Source organism: Manis javanica, chromosome 6 (assembly GCF_040802235.1).
Source record: "Manis javanica isolate MJ-LG chromosome 6, MJ_LKY, whole genome shotgun sequence".
NCBI classification, from domain to species: Eukaryota; Metazoa; Chordata; class Mammalia; order Pholidota; family Manidae; genus Manis; species Manis javanica.
The window spans coordinates 27,681,428-27,694,752 of NC_133161.1; the positions used below are offsets into that span (position 1 = coordinate 27,681,428).

Consider the following 13,325-nt stretch of genomic DNA (forward strand, 5'->3'; position numbering starts at 1 on the left):
GAGTTCTGGTAAGCATCTCTTCCCTGCCCCAGTAAGGCCTACAGGGAGTGCTCACTGTTGCTGGGTTCAGGGAGAATCACTATATTTTGTTGCTTTCCTTTACTGCTGCACACACTCCCTCCCTTCATGTCTCCTCATCTACCCAGTTGGATTGTGCTAGTACCTCCTTCTGAGACCTTGACTGACCTGTCACATGCATAGCACTGTGCTAGAAGTGAAGGGAAAAAAATGAGTAAGTTCAAGTATATATACTTGCTTTTACTTATGATCTGATGGTGCTGACAGGTGAGGGATGGAGATAAGATAAATACAAATGACTATTATGTAAAGAAGACTGTGGTAAGTACAAGAGAGGCAGATACACAGAGAGAAGGGGGAGACCGTATCTAGCTGAACTATTCAGGGAATTCTTCAGTGATGAAGTGGCATTTGAGCTGAACCCTAGGGAATGGGTTAGTTTTAGAGAGGTGGCCATCTTTTTTTTTTTTTAATGAGAATTACAGATAAGCAGACAACATGAGATATTTGGGGAAAAAGAAATAATGATTGCCAGTTTCTTTAGCTAGTTTAGATTTGGACATCATCTCGTTTTAACCTCATAATGACCCATGAAGTAGCTCCAGTTATTATCCTATTACTAGATAAGAGGACAGAGGCTTTTTTACAAAACTAAGTAACTTTCCCATCATTGATAGCTTGAGGGGGAAAAGTAAGGACTCAGATCCAGGCTCTTTATTCTCAAGGAGATAGAGAAGCACGCATTGTGTTTCAGTGTTGGCTTCAGGCTGGTCCTGCTGCAGAAATACAGCTGAGATGGCTGATTTTGTCCATATATGGAAGTAACTCACACATTGTGTAAAGGACTTCTGGCAATGTTCTGGGGATACTATGTAGCCCCAGAGGCTTTTTGCTCAGGCTAATGAAATGATCAAAGTTGTGTGCTTAGGGGAATGTGATCCAGGTCATGTATAAAAAGGGTTTGAATGAGGTAATAGAGGGATTTTAAGGGACAGAGTCGATACAGTGGGTAAGATTGACAGGTTGGAGGAAGAACTGGAGCAAATCTGGTGTTTGAGGCCTAAGTGAAGGTTAGAAAGTTGGTGATATCAAGAACAGAGCTGGAAAGCAAAGCCAGAGGGGAGGGCTTTAGAGAAATGATTAAGAATATGGTTTTGGATATGTGAAGCTAAATACACAGAGGAAAATCCCAACCTATAGAGATTATTTTCTGTAATTGGGGTTGTGAGCAGAGTTTATAAGAATGTTAGAGGTTCTAGATTGTTGACTTGAGAGTTTGATAGCTACATACATCTCTGTGCAAGTACGAGAAAAACGTACGTGTTGGTGACAGTTACGAAACCAAGAGCGACGATTCCCATTGCCTCCTTGGGTGGACCACAGGTGGGATTCCGGTGGTTCCTCCAGTCTCTAACGCTTAGGCTAGTCTTTATGAAATGCATTTCCTCTGCCCCTCTGGGGGCCATTGAGGACTTTTAAAGAACAGCTTTGTTCTTAATATTCATTGGATGTGGATACCCTGCACTTAACTTCTCAACGTCAGTTTGCTGGACTCTGAAACTGCTCTAAGAACTGCCATCCGGTTCCATAGTCTTGTTACGAAACTGTGGAAGTGCCTTGAAAACTGCATTTCGCTAAACAAACGTGATTTACATGAAGTCTCAACTTTTTCCCCAGGAGATACACACATCTGTTTAGCTTATAATGCCCGTCTATTTTCATCCCTCTCCGTCTCCACCGGCCCTCTGCGATGGACAGTTACAAAGCCGGTCAGTGACGGTCCTGGGAGGCGGCAGGCCACACCTCTACGAGGCAGAGAATTTTCGGGGAGGAGCGGGGGCAGGGCCTGACCGCGCACCTGGCAGCGCCGCTGATTGGCGGAGGGGAAGGGTGTTCCCTCAGGGCGGCCGCTGATTGGTTTCGAGACGAGGCGGCAAGACGTCCTCAGAAGCAAAGCCCTCCTCCTTCGGGCCCCCCATCCCAATTTCTGCTGGGAGCTCTGCCGGGAATTCAGAGCCTACCCGGCGCGGACCCGGAAGCTGGGAGGCGGCGGTGCCGGTGGGTGCCGCAGAGGACGAGGTGAGCAGGGGCGCCCCGAGGCGGCCGGCTCGGCTCGCGCGATGCGCTTGGGGGTCGCCGCGGGGCTGCGGCTGTGCGCCCCGAGGGGCGGGCGAGCCCTCCATCCCCCCGCCCGACTCCGCCGACCCCTGCGCTGGCCCAGCCCAGCGAGGGAAAGAGGTGGCGAGCGCGGGGCCTCTCCTGCAGGCCTCCCTCCCGGGCTTTCCCTGCGAGCGGGGGAGGCAGTCGGCGCAGCTCCGGAATTTCTGAATAGGAAGGGGAAGGCATGGCATTTCGGATTTCTTTTCTTTTCTGTTCTGGCGGCGGAGGTTGGGTGCGGTTGCTGGGGAGTAAAGGGTTGGTGCTGAAACTGCAGAACGAATACCTGTTAATTTTTGAACCGTAGGTTTCTTTAGGTTGTCTGAAATGGGGAGGGGTCGCTGGACGGTGTGGGGGGCAATCACCTTCCCGCCTACCCCCGCCAACTTTCTGTCATTGTGGTTACCGGTTGACCTTTCCAGCTCTGGCCTGCTTAGCCAAACTCTGATCAGAAACTTTTCAGCCTGTCCATGTGGGGCTGGCCATTGTGAGATGGAGACACCCCCGCCCCCCCCCCCCCCCCCACTCCTGCCCCTGCACTAGCTACTGCTCCTTGCCGGCACGAATGGAGGTTGAAGGTGTGAGAAAGCTGGGCGCCTTGGATGTCAGTGTCTCCTGAACTCCGGAGACCCTGCAGGGCCCCAACCGGACTGTGTGCGCGCGTGCGCAGGGAGGAGACGTGGTTAAGCAGTTTGCTGCCTGCTCTTCGTGAGTCTGGGTAAATCAATGTCGCAGCAACTTCCAAAAGAAGAGAGATGCTTTCCAGATACGGACTTTAGGGGCCTTAGAGTGGGACGCAGGGGGAGCGAGAGAGGGAATGTTCAGTCACCTGAACAAAAGTAAACATTTTTTGATACTGTGGATCATCAGTAGTTATTAGATGTAGCTATACACAGGACTGAACGATCATTAACGCACGCGGTGACTTTTGCATACTTTACAATAAAAAAAAAATCACTCCTAGCACTTTGTGAGGGTGCTTGTATATCTGTGTGTGTGTATGTGTATTTTGTCACTTGCACTCCTCTCCCCTTTTCCTATAAAGATGATGAATCTAGGGCTACATGACCTTCCGGCAATGTAAACTGGTAGCTGTTCTGTGAAGTGAGTTAGGACAAAGGTGTAAGTCATCTTTTCCTATTGACTTTCCCTCTCCCCAGAAAAATCGTATTTGTTACTAATCTCACTTTTTATTGGTGACAGTGTGATCAGAACTTTAATTTGATTCATTCGCAATTGAAAAATTTCCCCCTAACTAATCCTTTATTTAAATCTTAACAGACCTTGGCTTAGCATTTTGGAAGTGATCTTTGGTGTGTAGGCAGTGCTCATTTAATATAAAAGTTGTCATTTTCCCAAATATCCTCTTATTAATGGATAATGCCATTACAAACAGTGGCAGGTTTCCTTGGTGAGGCTGTGAAAATTCATGGAATCACAGAAATACTGTACATTTGGGATGGAAACTAACCAACCACATTATTACCATATTCATTGTATCTAAGATGCCTTCAGTTGTAAAGTGGATCCTGATTTAAGGGATGCTAAAATGTGGGGAAAAATTATGTTTTAAATTTAATAAAATACAGTATTAAAATGGTAAGTTATTTAACTTGAGCACTCATGCCGAAAGGATGAAATTGAAGAAAGGGCTTACTGGGCCCCCCTGACTTTTTTTCCCCAAAAACTATGAAGAGAGTTGGTGGGGGGGAGGAGGGGGTGGCATGGGATTAATATGGAGCCATCAGGAAGGCCTTACCCACAGTGTGACAAAGAGGAAGGGAAAGTAGTGTTTTCTGTTAGTATGGTTGTCCTCGCCTTTGAGGAGTGGACTGGCTTGAAGCCTTTTTCCTTTAACATTGAGTGTTTGTGGCATGCAAGATGGAACTCAGCACTTTATGTGTATTACTCAGACTTCACAGTAGTCCTGAGAGGTAGGTATTAAGGTGATTCCATTTTGCCAATGAGGCACAGATAGGTTAAGTTACACACCGAGGTCACAGAGTAAGCATTTACAGTCTAGCAAAGAAACAAATAAGTGGTTAAGCATTTTGGATTGATGTCCAATTCGAAACAAGCTTTGCATTCCATTGCAATGAAACTGAAATTTGTGGGCTAGAGTCCAGAGGAGTCCTGGGTCTTAGATATTTTGGATAACTTTGAGTAGCTGATGGGCTTGAGAACATACGAATATTCTTAGAGCCGATTAATTAAAACTAATAGACTCCCCTGCCCCACGTGTACTTGTTTTGTTTCACTTCTGGCTCTTTTATAAGGGGTTTAATGTGGATGCATTTCCGCATTACATGTGTGTACCTATGCAGAAAGTGAAAGTGGGCAGGGTGTCGCTGCTTGCCCAAGCCTAGTTCCAGCAAGCCTTGGGGTTGGGAGGCGTTTGGATTTGTTCTCAGCCATCCCAGTTGTCCTCTTTTGAGCTTCTTCAGGATCATGATCTGGATACCGAGTATGTAGTGTGGGCCAAGGCTCAGGCCAAAGAACTGAGGTCCTCCGTCCTTGTAGGTGGCTTTTCCTCAGATACAGCTGTTTATGAATACCTCCAAATCTCTTTTGGTTCATGGTCACTGAAAGAAAATGGTGGGATATATGGAGAGCCAAGCCCTATCTATCTATCTATCTATCTATCTATCTATCTATCTATCTATCTATCTATCTATCTATCTATCTATCTTTCTATCTATCTATCTTTCTATCTATCTATCTATCTATCTATCTATCTATCTATCTATCTATCTATCTATCTATCTATCTATCTATCTGATCTCTAATGACCATTTTCCTTTTCATTTCTCTTGAATTGGATAGAAAATACCAAAAACATTTAAGCATGTCCTCTACCCTGATTGTCATGTGTATATTGCAAAGATAGATCATTTGTAAAATAAAAGAAATTTTTAAGTCTTCCCCCCACTGAGAGATGGAAGGAGAGGTGAGGTGGCATCATGTAATATGTTCTGTTGCTTAAGTCCCTCTACTGGCGGTCTTCCTGTGGTAGTGCACATCTGGGCAATTCACTGTCATATTCCTGTAATTTATAGTCATTTCAAATTCCTGATCAATCTCAGGGGAGTTAAGATGTATTCCTGACTGCTGCTCTTGTTTTATAAAAACAGAGAAGACTCTTATAAGTTTCATTTTTATGCTATTTCAAATGTTGGCTGTCCATGTATTAAAGGCAAGACTGTTTAGAAATTGTCAGGGGAAGGATTTTATTCACCTCCCCAGACTATGTGACACTTGCCTTTCTCCCCCTGTTCCTTTTCTCCTCTTCCTCTTCATTCTCCCTGGCTCTTTCTTTTTATTTTCTCCCCTTGCTTTTCCACATTCTTCTTGCTAATGCTACAGTTGTTATTAGCACCCAGCACTGTTAAGTAACCTCACGGGGGTGGCTGGATAAGCCAGGGTCTTCCTGCTTTGTTTCACTGAAGGCACTGCCGGAAATATACACCACACTTACTTTCTGATATTCTTGGAAAAGCCCACAAAATCCAGGACAGGGAAATCCAAAACAGCTCACCTGGGCATTTCCATGAAATACCAGACATTTGCAGTGCCCTACAAAAGGGCAATTAAATCCTCAGTTATACTTCTTGATGACCTTAGAATGAAATGAATGATGGGTCTGGAAAGTTCTATGCTGAGACCAGTTTCAAGGTTCAAGAGATTACTAACACAGTAATACCTGCTATAATGAAATCTTCTTTTCTAAGCACCAAGAAACCTGGAATCTACCTTGGCAGGGAGTCAGAAAGGATTTTTGGTGGCACATGGGAAATGGGTGGATAACCCTATGGCATGGGCAAAACTGATCATTTACTATAACAACTTTAAGTCGACAATGCCATATGGATCCAATTTATTTCAGAAACAACTAGGTACCAGTAACAACGGACTCAGTTCTACATGATGTGCATCTGCAGGCTTTGGCAAAGAAGAGAAAATCCCGAGTGTTAAATATTTACCTAGGAATCCTGCTTCTGCTTAAAAGCAACAGCTCTAGTCAGACTCCAGTTCAGTTTCTTCATCTGTAAAATGGGGATAGTAATAGTACCCACTTAATAAGATTTTTCCAGGGAGGAAATGAAATAATAACTGTGAAGTGGTCATTATAGTGCTTAGCATGTTATGTTAAATCAGCTGGTAGCTGTTGTTAAGTTTATTTAAAAACAAAGTTGCAGGGATTATGATTTGGGAAATTCGTCCAAAAAGTGAAAGTGAAAGCAGCTTCCTACACGAACTCCAGAGGGTCACTCCCTGCTCCTGGCCTGCCCTTTGGAGATCACAGGCAGTACAGGCGCGCCTGTGTCTGCGTCTCCTCACCCACACTGCACCCCCTGCCCTGGACAAGGGAGGTGGAGGGAGGAGGAGGGATGGCCACTGAGTGAGGCTGGGCTCTGTTTATAAATCAAGTCCGGGTGGAGGGGAGAAACTAAATTAGCTGATTGTGTTTCCTCCTGTGGGAGCCAAAAACTGCTCCTAAGAATAGTGAAGGTAGGTCACTTGTTCACCCATGGTATGTGAAATACGGCCTCACTGGGAAGCTGGGATCTTTCTAGGCTTATCCGTATGTCTGGAAGAATCACTTGACTTTGAAATTGGTTTTATTTAATTAAGATCACAGGGATTTAACTTCTATGGAACATTGCAATTTTCCCCTTGGTTTGGGGGAGAATAAATGTATGGGCTTGTGCTTTAGCTTAAGGTAATCTCTTTTAAAGACAACTATGAAAATAAACAAGAAATTAGGTGGAGTACACAGCAGTCTTGTACTAAAATGTTCTTCATTGATATTTTGGCCTGAGTAAAAGTTAGCCTGAAGTCCTCATCATCAGAATGTTCACTTGCTGTGTGCAGCATTTTCTCTTCCTGCTCCTCTTCTCCCTAAAGCCTTTTTAGCTGGACTCCTTGCTGTTTGCTTTGTTCTTTTAGTCTGTTGTTTTGTGAATTGACCAATACATTTCCAGTCTTGGGTGACAAGTACTTGTTTGACCCCAGGATATGGACAAAGCTTCTCCATCGATAAGGTCTGATTTACAGATGGCAGTCTGATGTTACAAAAATGTGTTCCATAAGAATTCTGCTATATGCTAGCAGTAATTAGTAGGAAATTTCTATAAGATGTGAAATAATTTCATCCCTATCTTCTGACACCAGCCTTAAACATAGAAAACTAAGGTTTAGCATCCAAATGATCCAGCAAATTATCATCCAGAATTACATTTGACTGACAAATGAAGGCAACCCCTTGCAGAAGGATAGAATACTCTTTGATATTTATGCTTTAAGAATTTATTTAAAATTTACTCTGGGCTGATACATACCAAGCTTCTTATAAACACTTGTTAACTGATAAATAAGTGGAATTATTCAATCTGGACTAGCAGTTAGAAAACTTGTTGAGACGGGTCTGGATTTACACTAATAGCAGGAAGATGTGGTACTGAGAGTAAACACTGCAAAGAGGACCAGCATGTTTCGAGCAACAGAAGGGTCAGTGAAGGTGACACTAGGGAGGTCTGGAGTTGGGGTGGGGTGGGTGGAGTCTAAGGCTGTGCTTCTTAAATTTCTAACACCCAGGGTAAAGAGACAGGTTTGTTTCTTTCGCTAAATTTCCAATCGGCCAGGACCAATATTTGTATAACATTAAATAGCAAAGAATTACTAGAACAATGATCACATGATATAAAGGTTTGTAAGTGTTTGCTTTCTATTTTTGTACATATCCCATCTTGTACATATCCCAGTAAAAAGCAGGTCACTGACTGCCGACAGGCTTCAGAACATGCTTTGAGAAGCGTCAGTTTGAGGAGCAGTCAGAGGTTACAGCTAGATTGTCAAGAATCTTGTACATAATTGAAGGATTCCAAACTTTATGCCATCAAAATTGGCATAAATTATCCTCCTGCATTTGCACTTTAGATTAACTTGCTTAAAACTAAATAAGATGTGCTGAATAGTTGTTTCATTAAACATGTATTTAAAAAATTATTTCGGCTTAGCAGATACTGGTTACTGTCCTATAAGTTGCTCAGCATTTTTATTTTAGAATGGAAATAAATGACCTCATTGGTGGAAATTTGGGTTTGTAGGGTAAAGGAACACTTTGTATCACCCAGATTGTCCCTCCCCTTTTCTCTTTCTTGTATCTGTTGAATGGAGTTAGTTGGATTTTACAGCAGATTTCTCAGGAGACCAGATCTGATCTGTGAGCCTCCTGTCTTTTGTTTTGCTCTCTTGAAATGTCTTTACCACCAGGTTTCAAGATGCTGCGAGGACATAGGACCAAAGTGGGCAGGCTGGGGCTCAGCCTCTCCAAAGGGGTTCACCACCGAGCTGTGATGGCCCTGAGGAGGGAGGATGTGAACGCCTGGGAGAGGAGGGCCCCACTGGCTCCCCGGCACATCAAAGGGATCACCAACCTGGGATACAAGGTCTTAATACAGCCTTCCAATCGGCGGGCCATTCATGATAAGGTAAATGTTTACAATTTTTTAAATATGTGGGAATAAAATGACCCTGTACTGAAAACTAAGGAGCATCTGAGTGAAAGTAAAATGTTTGCTAGGGTCACTTATATAGCACGTGGCAATATTCCTTGCCTTTAATTATAATGGGATTTCTAACTAGAATCCTTACCTGAGTTCAGAATTCAGCCAGTAAGCATTATTTTCACCCATTCCATGGTTTCTCCACTCTTCAGTCATTCTCTCCATGTGCAACCCTGGTTCTGGGACAAAGGCCAGTCTGACGCTCCTGTGTCACTCAGAAGGCTTGCCTCCAAGAAATGCTTCACTGAGGGGAGTTTATTCATGAGAGTTTCCCCTGCCGGCCACTGCATAAAGCCTTTTGCTTTGATTGTTACGTTTATTCTTCTCAGTCATTTTACGATGTCGGTTTGCCTCTTATTTTCACTTTAGATATGCATGTATTTTTTCTGCCCTGAACCATTTGAAAATATGTGCAGATATCATGATACTTTACTACTGAATGCTTCAGTGTGTATTTCCTGGGAATAAATTATTTTCTATGTAATCCTCTTATCATTTTCACACCTAAGAAATTGGTAATTCCATAATATCATTTCACATAGTCCAGTTCAAATTCCCCATTGTCACAAATGTCTTTTTTGTTTTTTTTATTTTAATTAAGGGTTAATTAAGCTTCACTGCATTTACTCCTATATCTCTTTAGTTCTTTTAATCTAGAAAAGCACCCCATTTTAATTTTTGTTTGTTTCAATGACACTGACTCTCTTAGAAGAGTCCAGGACAGTTGACTTCCAAAATCTTCCACTTCTAGGTGTAACTAGTCTAGTTTCTTCCTTGTGATTAGATTCAGGTTAAACAATTTTGACATAAATATTACATAAGTGTTATATGTTCTTCCCATTAGATCCTATCAAAGACACAAAATACTAGGTTGTTCTATGGTTAGGAAAGCGTGACCATGTGGCTGAGGTGGTTTACCACCAGATCTCTCCATTGTGAAAGTTTCTCCTTTTGTAACTACTGACTCATCTGTGAGGTGATATTTTCAGACCAATGAGTCTCCTGTTTCTCAACAACCTTTCAACTAATAATGTCAACATAATTAGTATCATTATTTCCAATTAAAATTTGATACTGAGTTTTTCTTACCTTTAAAATTTTATATTTGCATTTCTTTTCTGCAGCAGTAAAAAATTTAATTCCTTGTAAGACTAGTGCACTTTTTTTTTGCCTTATTCCATAATATACGTAACATAGATTTGGAATCATAATACTACTATTATAACTAACAATAAACCTATTAATGCTAAGAGAGTAAATCTTAAAAGTTCTCCTCACAAGAAAAAAAAATCTGTAATTATGTATGGTGATGGATATTCACTAGACTTACTGTGGTGAGCACTTCACAAATAGCGAATCACTATGTTGTACATCTGAAACTAGTATGGTATTGCATGTCAATTATACCTTAATAAAAACCCTATTAAATGAAGTTTAATGTTTCTGTGAAGTTTTTCTTTGCCTTTAGAATACATCTCACAAGAATATTCAGAATGCTATGTTCAAAACTTACCTGAATTGTTTTCTCTGTGTGATTACATTGTCAATGTGTGATATCCATTTGGAGCATTTATTTTTGTTTCCATTACATTTTAATGTTTGGTTTTAGATCCCTTTTGATTTAATTAATTTCTCAAACAGGTGAAACATTTACAAGTTTCAAAGATTAAGACTTTGTGCAAAGATGTAATGCAAAGAAGTTTGGCTCTCATGTTAATCCCCTACATCCCTTTCCCACCCACCCCAGAGGTTACTGTTTTCATTAGTTTCTGACCTATCATTCCTATGTCAAATTTTTCAAGAACAAGTGTGTGCGTGTGTGCGTGCACATGTGCATGCGTGTGTGTGTGTGTGTGTTCTTATTTCTTCTTTAGTCTTATACATAAGGTTGTAGAGTCTCCTCTATACTTTATTGCACTCTGCTTTGTTTAGTCAACAGCATATCCTGGAAATCACTTCAGGTCAGTTCAGAGAGATCTGCTTCATTCTATTTAATGGCTGTGTAGTAATTACTCCATGATTGATTATATATGTATCTATTATAAATGGGCAAAAGGACTGTTTTCAACTCTCTAGCACAGTCCACTGTGCAGAGTAGGGCAGTAATAAATACTAAATGAACGAAAAAAAAAAGAAAAGTAAAGAGAAATATTGTAGATGCATATCTTTCTTTTAAACATATACCTGCATAATAAATCGCTATTTAGTTTTAAAGTTTCAGTGCCTTGTTGGTACAAAATATACATTTCACAAGCATATTAAATCACAGGTGCTAGTGGTTATGATCAAACTGTTTTACATAGGACTATGTGCTGAATTTTCTGATGTATTTTTTGCTATAAAATAAATCAAACACATTGGATTGGTCTTTGGTCAGCAAATGAAATTATTAGAAGTAGTTGTTCTATTATTTGTTCTACTCCATACAGATTTTATTCCTTCAGAAGGTTGTGCCTATAATTGCTACATTCATTTATTAAAGAAAATATGAGTCAACAACTCCAGATCAGGGAAATAACTTTTAACCAAAATTACATTTCCAGGAATATGTCAAAGCTGGTGGCATTCTTCAAGAGGATATTTCTGAAGCTTGTCTAATTTTGGGAGTTAAAAGACCCCCGGAGGAAAAGTTAATGTCCAAGAAGACTTATGCATTTTTCTCACACACAATAAAGGCTCAGGCGGCCAATATGGGCTTGTTGGATGAGATTCTAAAACAGGTAATTAGTGACCAGTATTCATAAATGTTAACATAGAAACATGATTTTTAAAAATTTTACTTTAAACTGTCAAGCGGTGTTTTAGTTTTCTTTCAGCATCTAGGGAATATATCTTGTTATTCACCTCAGTAGGAAAAGTGATATGCTAGTTAGTGCTTGGATAGTTCCTCTGCTCTTAGGGCTCTGTTGCTGTGTGACTTTGGAGTTTGTAGTATGAGTAACCAAACATATTTCAGTCTTTTTGTATTCTGAAATGGAAAGAATGATAGAAGCGTTCCTCTGAAACAACTACCAGTTTTTAAGGCCAGCTGGTCAGATATAACCAAGTGGAATTTTAGAGCAGAAAAGAACCTCAGGGATCATATCTCCCCACCTTAATTTTTCAGATGGAGCTCAGAGAGGTGAGATGACTTGACTGAGGTTGCACAGCTCTTTAGTGCCAGAACCGCAGTGTGCACTCTTTATATTTATTCACATTCATAAGGGGAAAAAAATCATTTTTTAAGATACAAATACTATGAAAAAACTATCAACTGTTTAAAATACAAAGTAGTCATTTAATAAATATTTACTGAGCACCTACTGTGTGATATTGTTCACTGCAATGACAATAAAATACCCCTGTTTTCACAGAGCTTACATTCTAGTGGGAGGAGACAGATGAAAAATAAATAAGACATCTGTTACTTGGCAACAAGATGGAGATACGTATGATATAGAAGAAAAAAGGAGACCTGGGGCTAGTGACAATGTAGTTGAAACAGGATGATCTGGGACAGCTTTATTGGGAAGATGGCATTGAGCAAAATTGGAAGGAGGTGAAGGTCAAGCCATATCCATCTGGAAAGAGTCTTCCAAGCAGAAAAAATAGTAGTTTCTGAAGGACTTTTTGAGTGAAGGGTTTGAATAAATTATATTCTTAATGCTTATTTTGCCAGCTGGGTGCATGATAATTGGAGGTGGGAATTGGGAAACAAAATTGCTAAGAAGATTGTTAGCCTAAATTAGTCTAGATGCTAGGCTACAAGGGATGGTGGTTTGCATGAGGATGATGGTAGTGGAGATTGTGATACATGGACAAATCTTTGATGCATTTTAGAGATTTGATCTTGCAGGATTTACTGATGCAATGAATATGGAGTATGAGAGAGAGGAGTCAGAGATGACTTCTAGATTTTGACCTGAGCAGCTTACAAGAGTTGCCATAGATTGAGATGATGCTATTCTAAGAGGAGCAGGCTTGGATGGGAGGATCCAGAGTTGTTTAATTGTCCATTAGACATTCAAGGGGAGATGATTTGTGGGCCATTGGGTATGAGTTTGTGGCTCAAGTGGGCAACTCCTTCTGACACACATTTTGTAGCTGTCAGTGACTGAATGGCATCTAAAGCCAGGAGACAGGATGAGGGCAGGGAGAGAATGGATAGAGAAGTCCAAGGTCCAAGTACTGGGGTAAGGATGTTAGAGCATTAGAAACTAGACTAGAATCTGAGAATAGGCAGAGGACAGGAGAGTTCACAAACAGGAAAAGCAGTGGAAGAAAATGTATTTTATATAAGCATAGAGAATACATCCTTACTAATTTCAAATATGCTAGACCTGGGCTATAGTTAATATGCAGTATTTCTGAAGAACAAATGCAAGAAATAACTAATGGAAATAACAATATAAGAGGGACGTTTACCTTTAATAGAAAAACTCCTTTAAAAGTACTTTGGAAACATGTTTTTGTTATATGAACTTTTATTCATCACAAGAAAATTACTAAAAACAGACCCAGCAGGGCTGCTTTTTGGAAACATTTTGTAACCAATTACTTGGAGTTGGATGAATATTAAACATTCTTAAATTCATGCATAGTAAA

General features: G+C 40.9%; 1 protein-coding gene across 1 annotated transcript in view; it reads left to right on the forward strand.

Moving 5' to 3' along the window:
• The first annotated feature begins 1,939 nt into the window (after positions 1-1,939).
• AASS (aminoadipate-semialdehyde synthase) overlaps positions 1,940-13,325 on the forward strand; it is a 51,981-nt gene continuing 40,595 nt past the window's right edge. Inside the window, exons 1-3 of the mRNA XM_037023431.2 lie at positions 1,940-2,097; positions 8,449-8,666; positions 11,285-11,461. Of these exons, the coding sequence (XP_036879326.2) occupies positions 8,457-8,666; positions 11,285-11,461 (387 nt within the window). The 5' untranslated portion in view covers positions 1,940-2,097; positions 8,449-8,456. The remainder of the gene's footprint in view (positions 2,098-8,448; positions 8,667-11,284; positions 11,462-13,325) is intronic.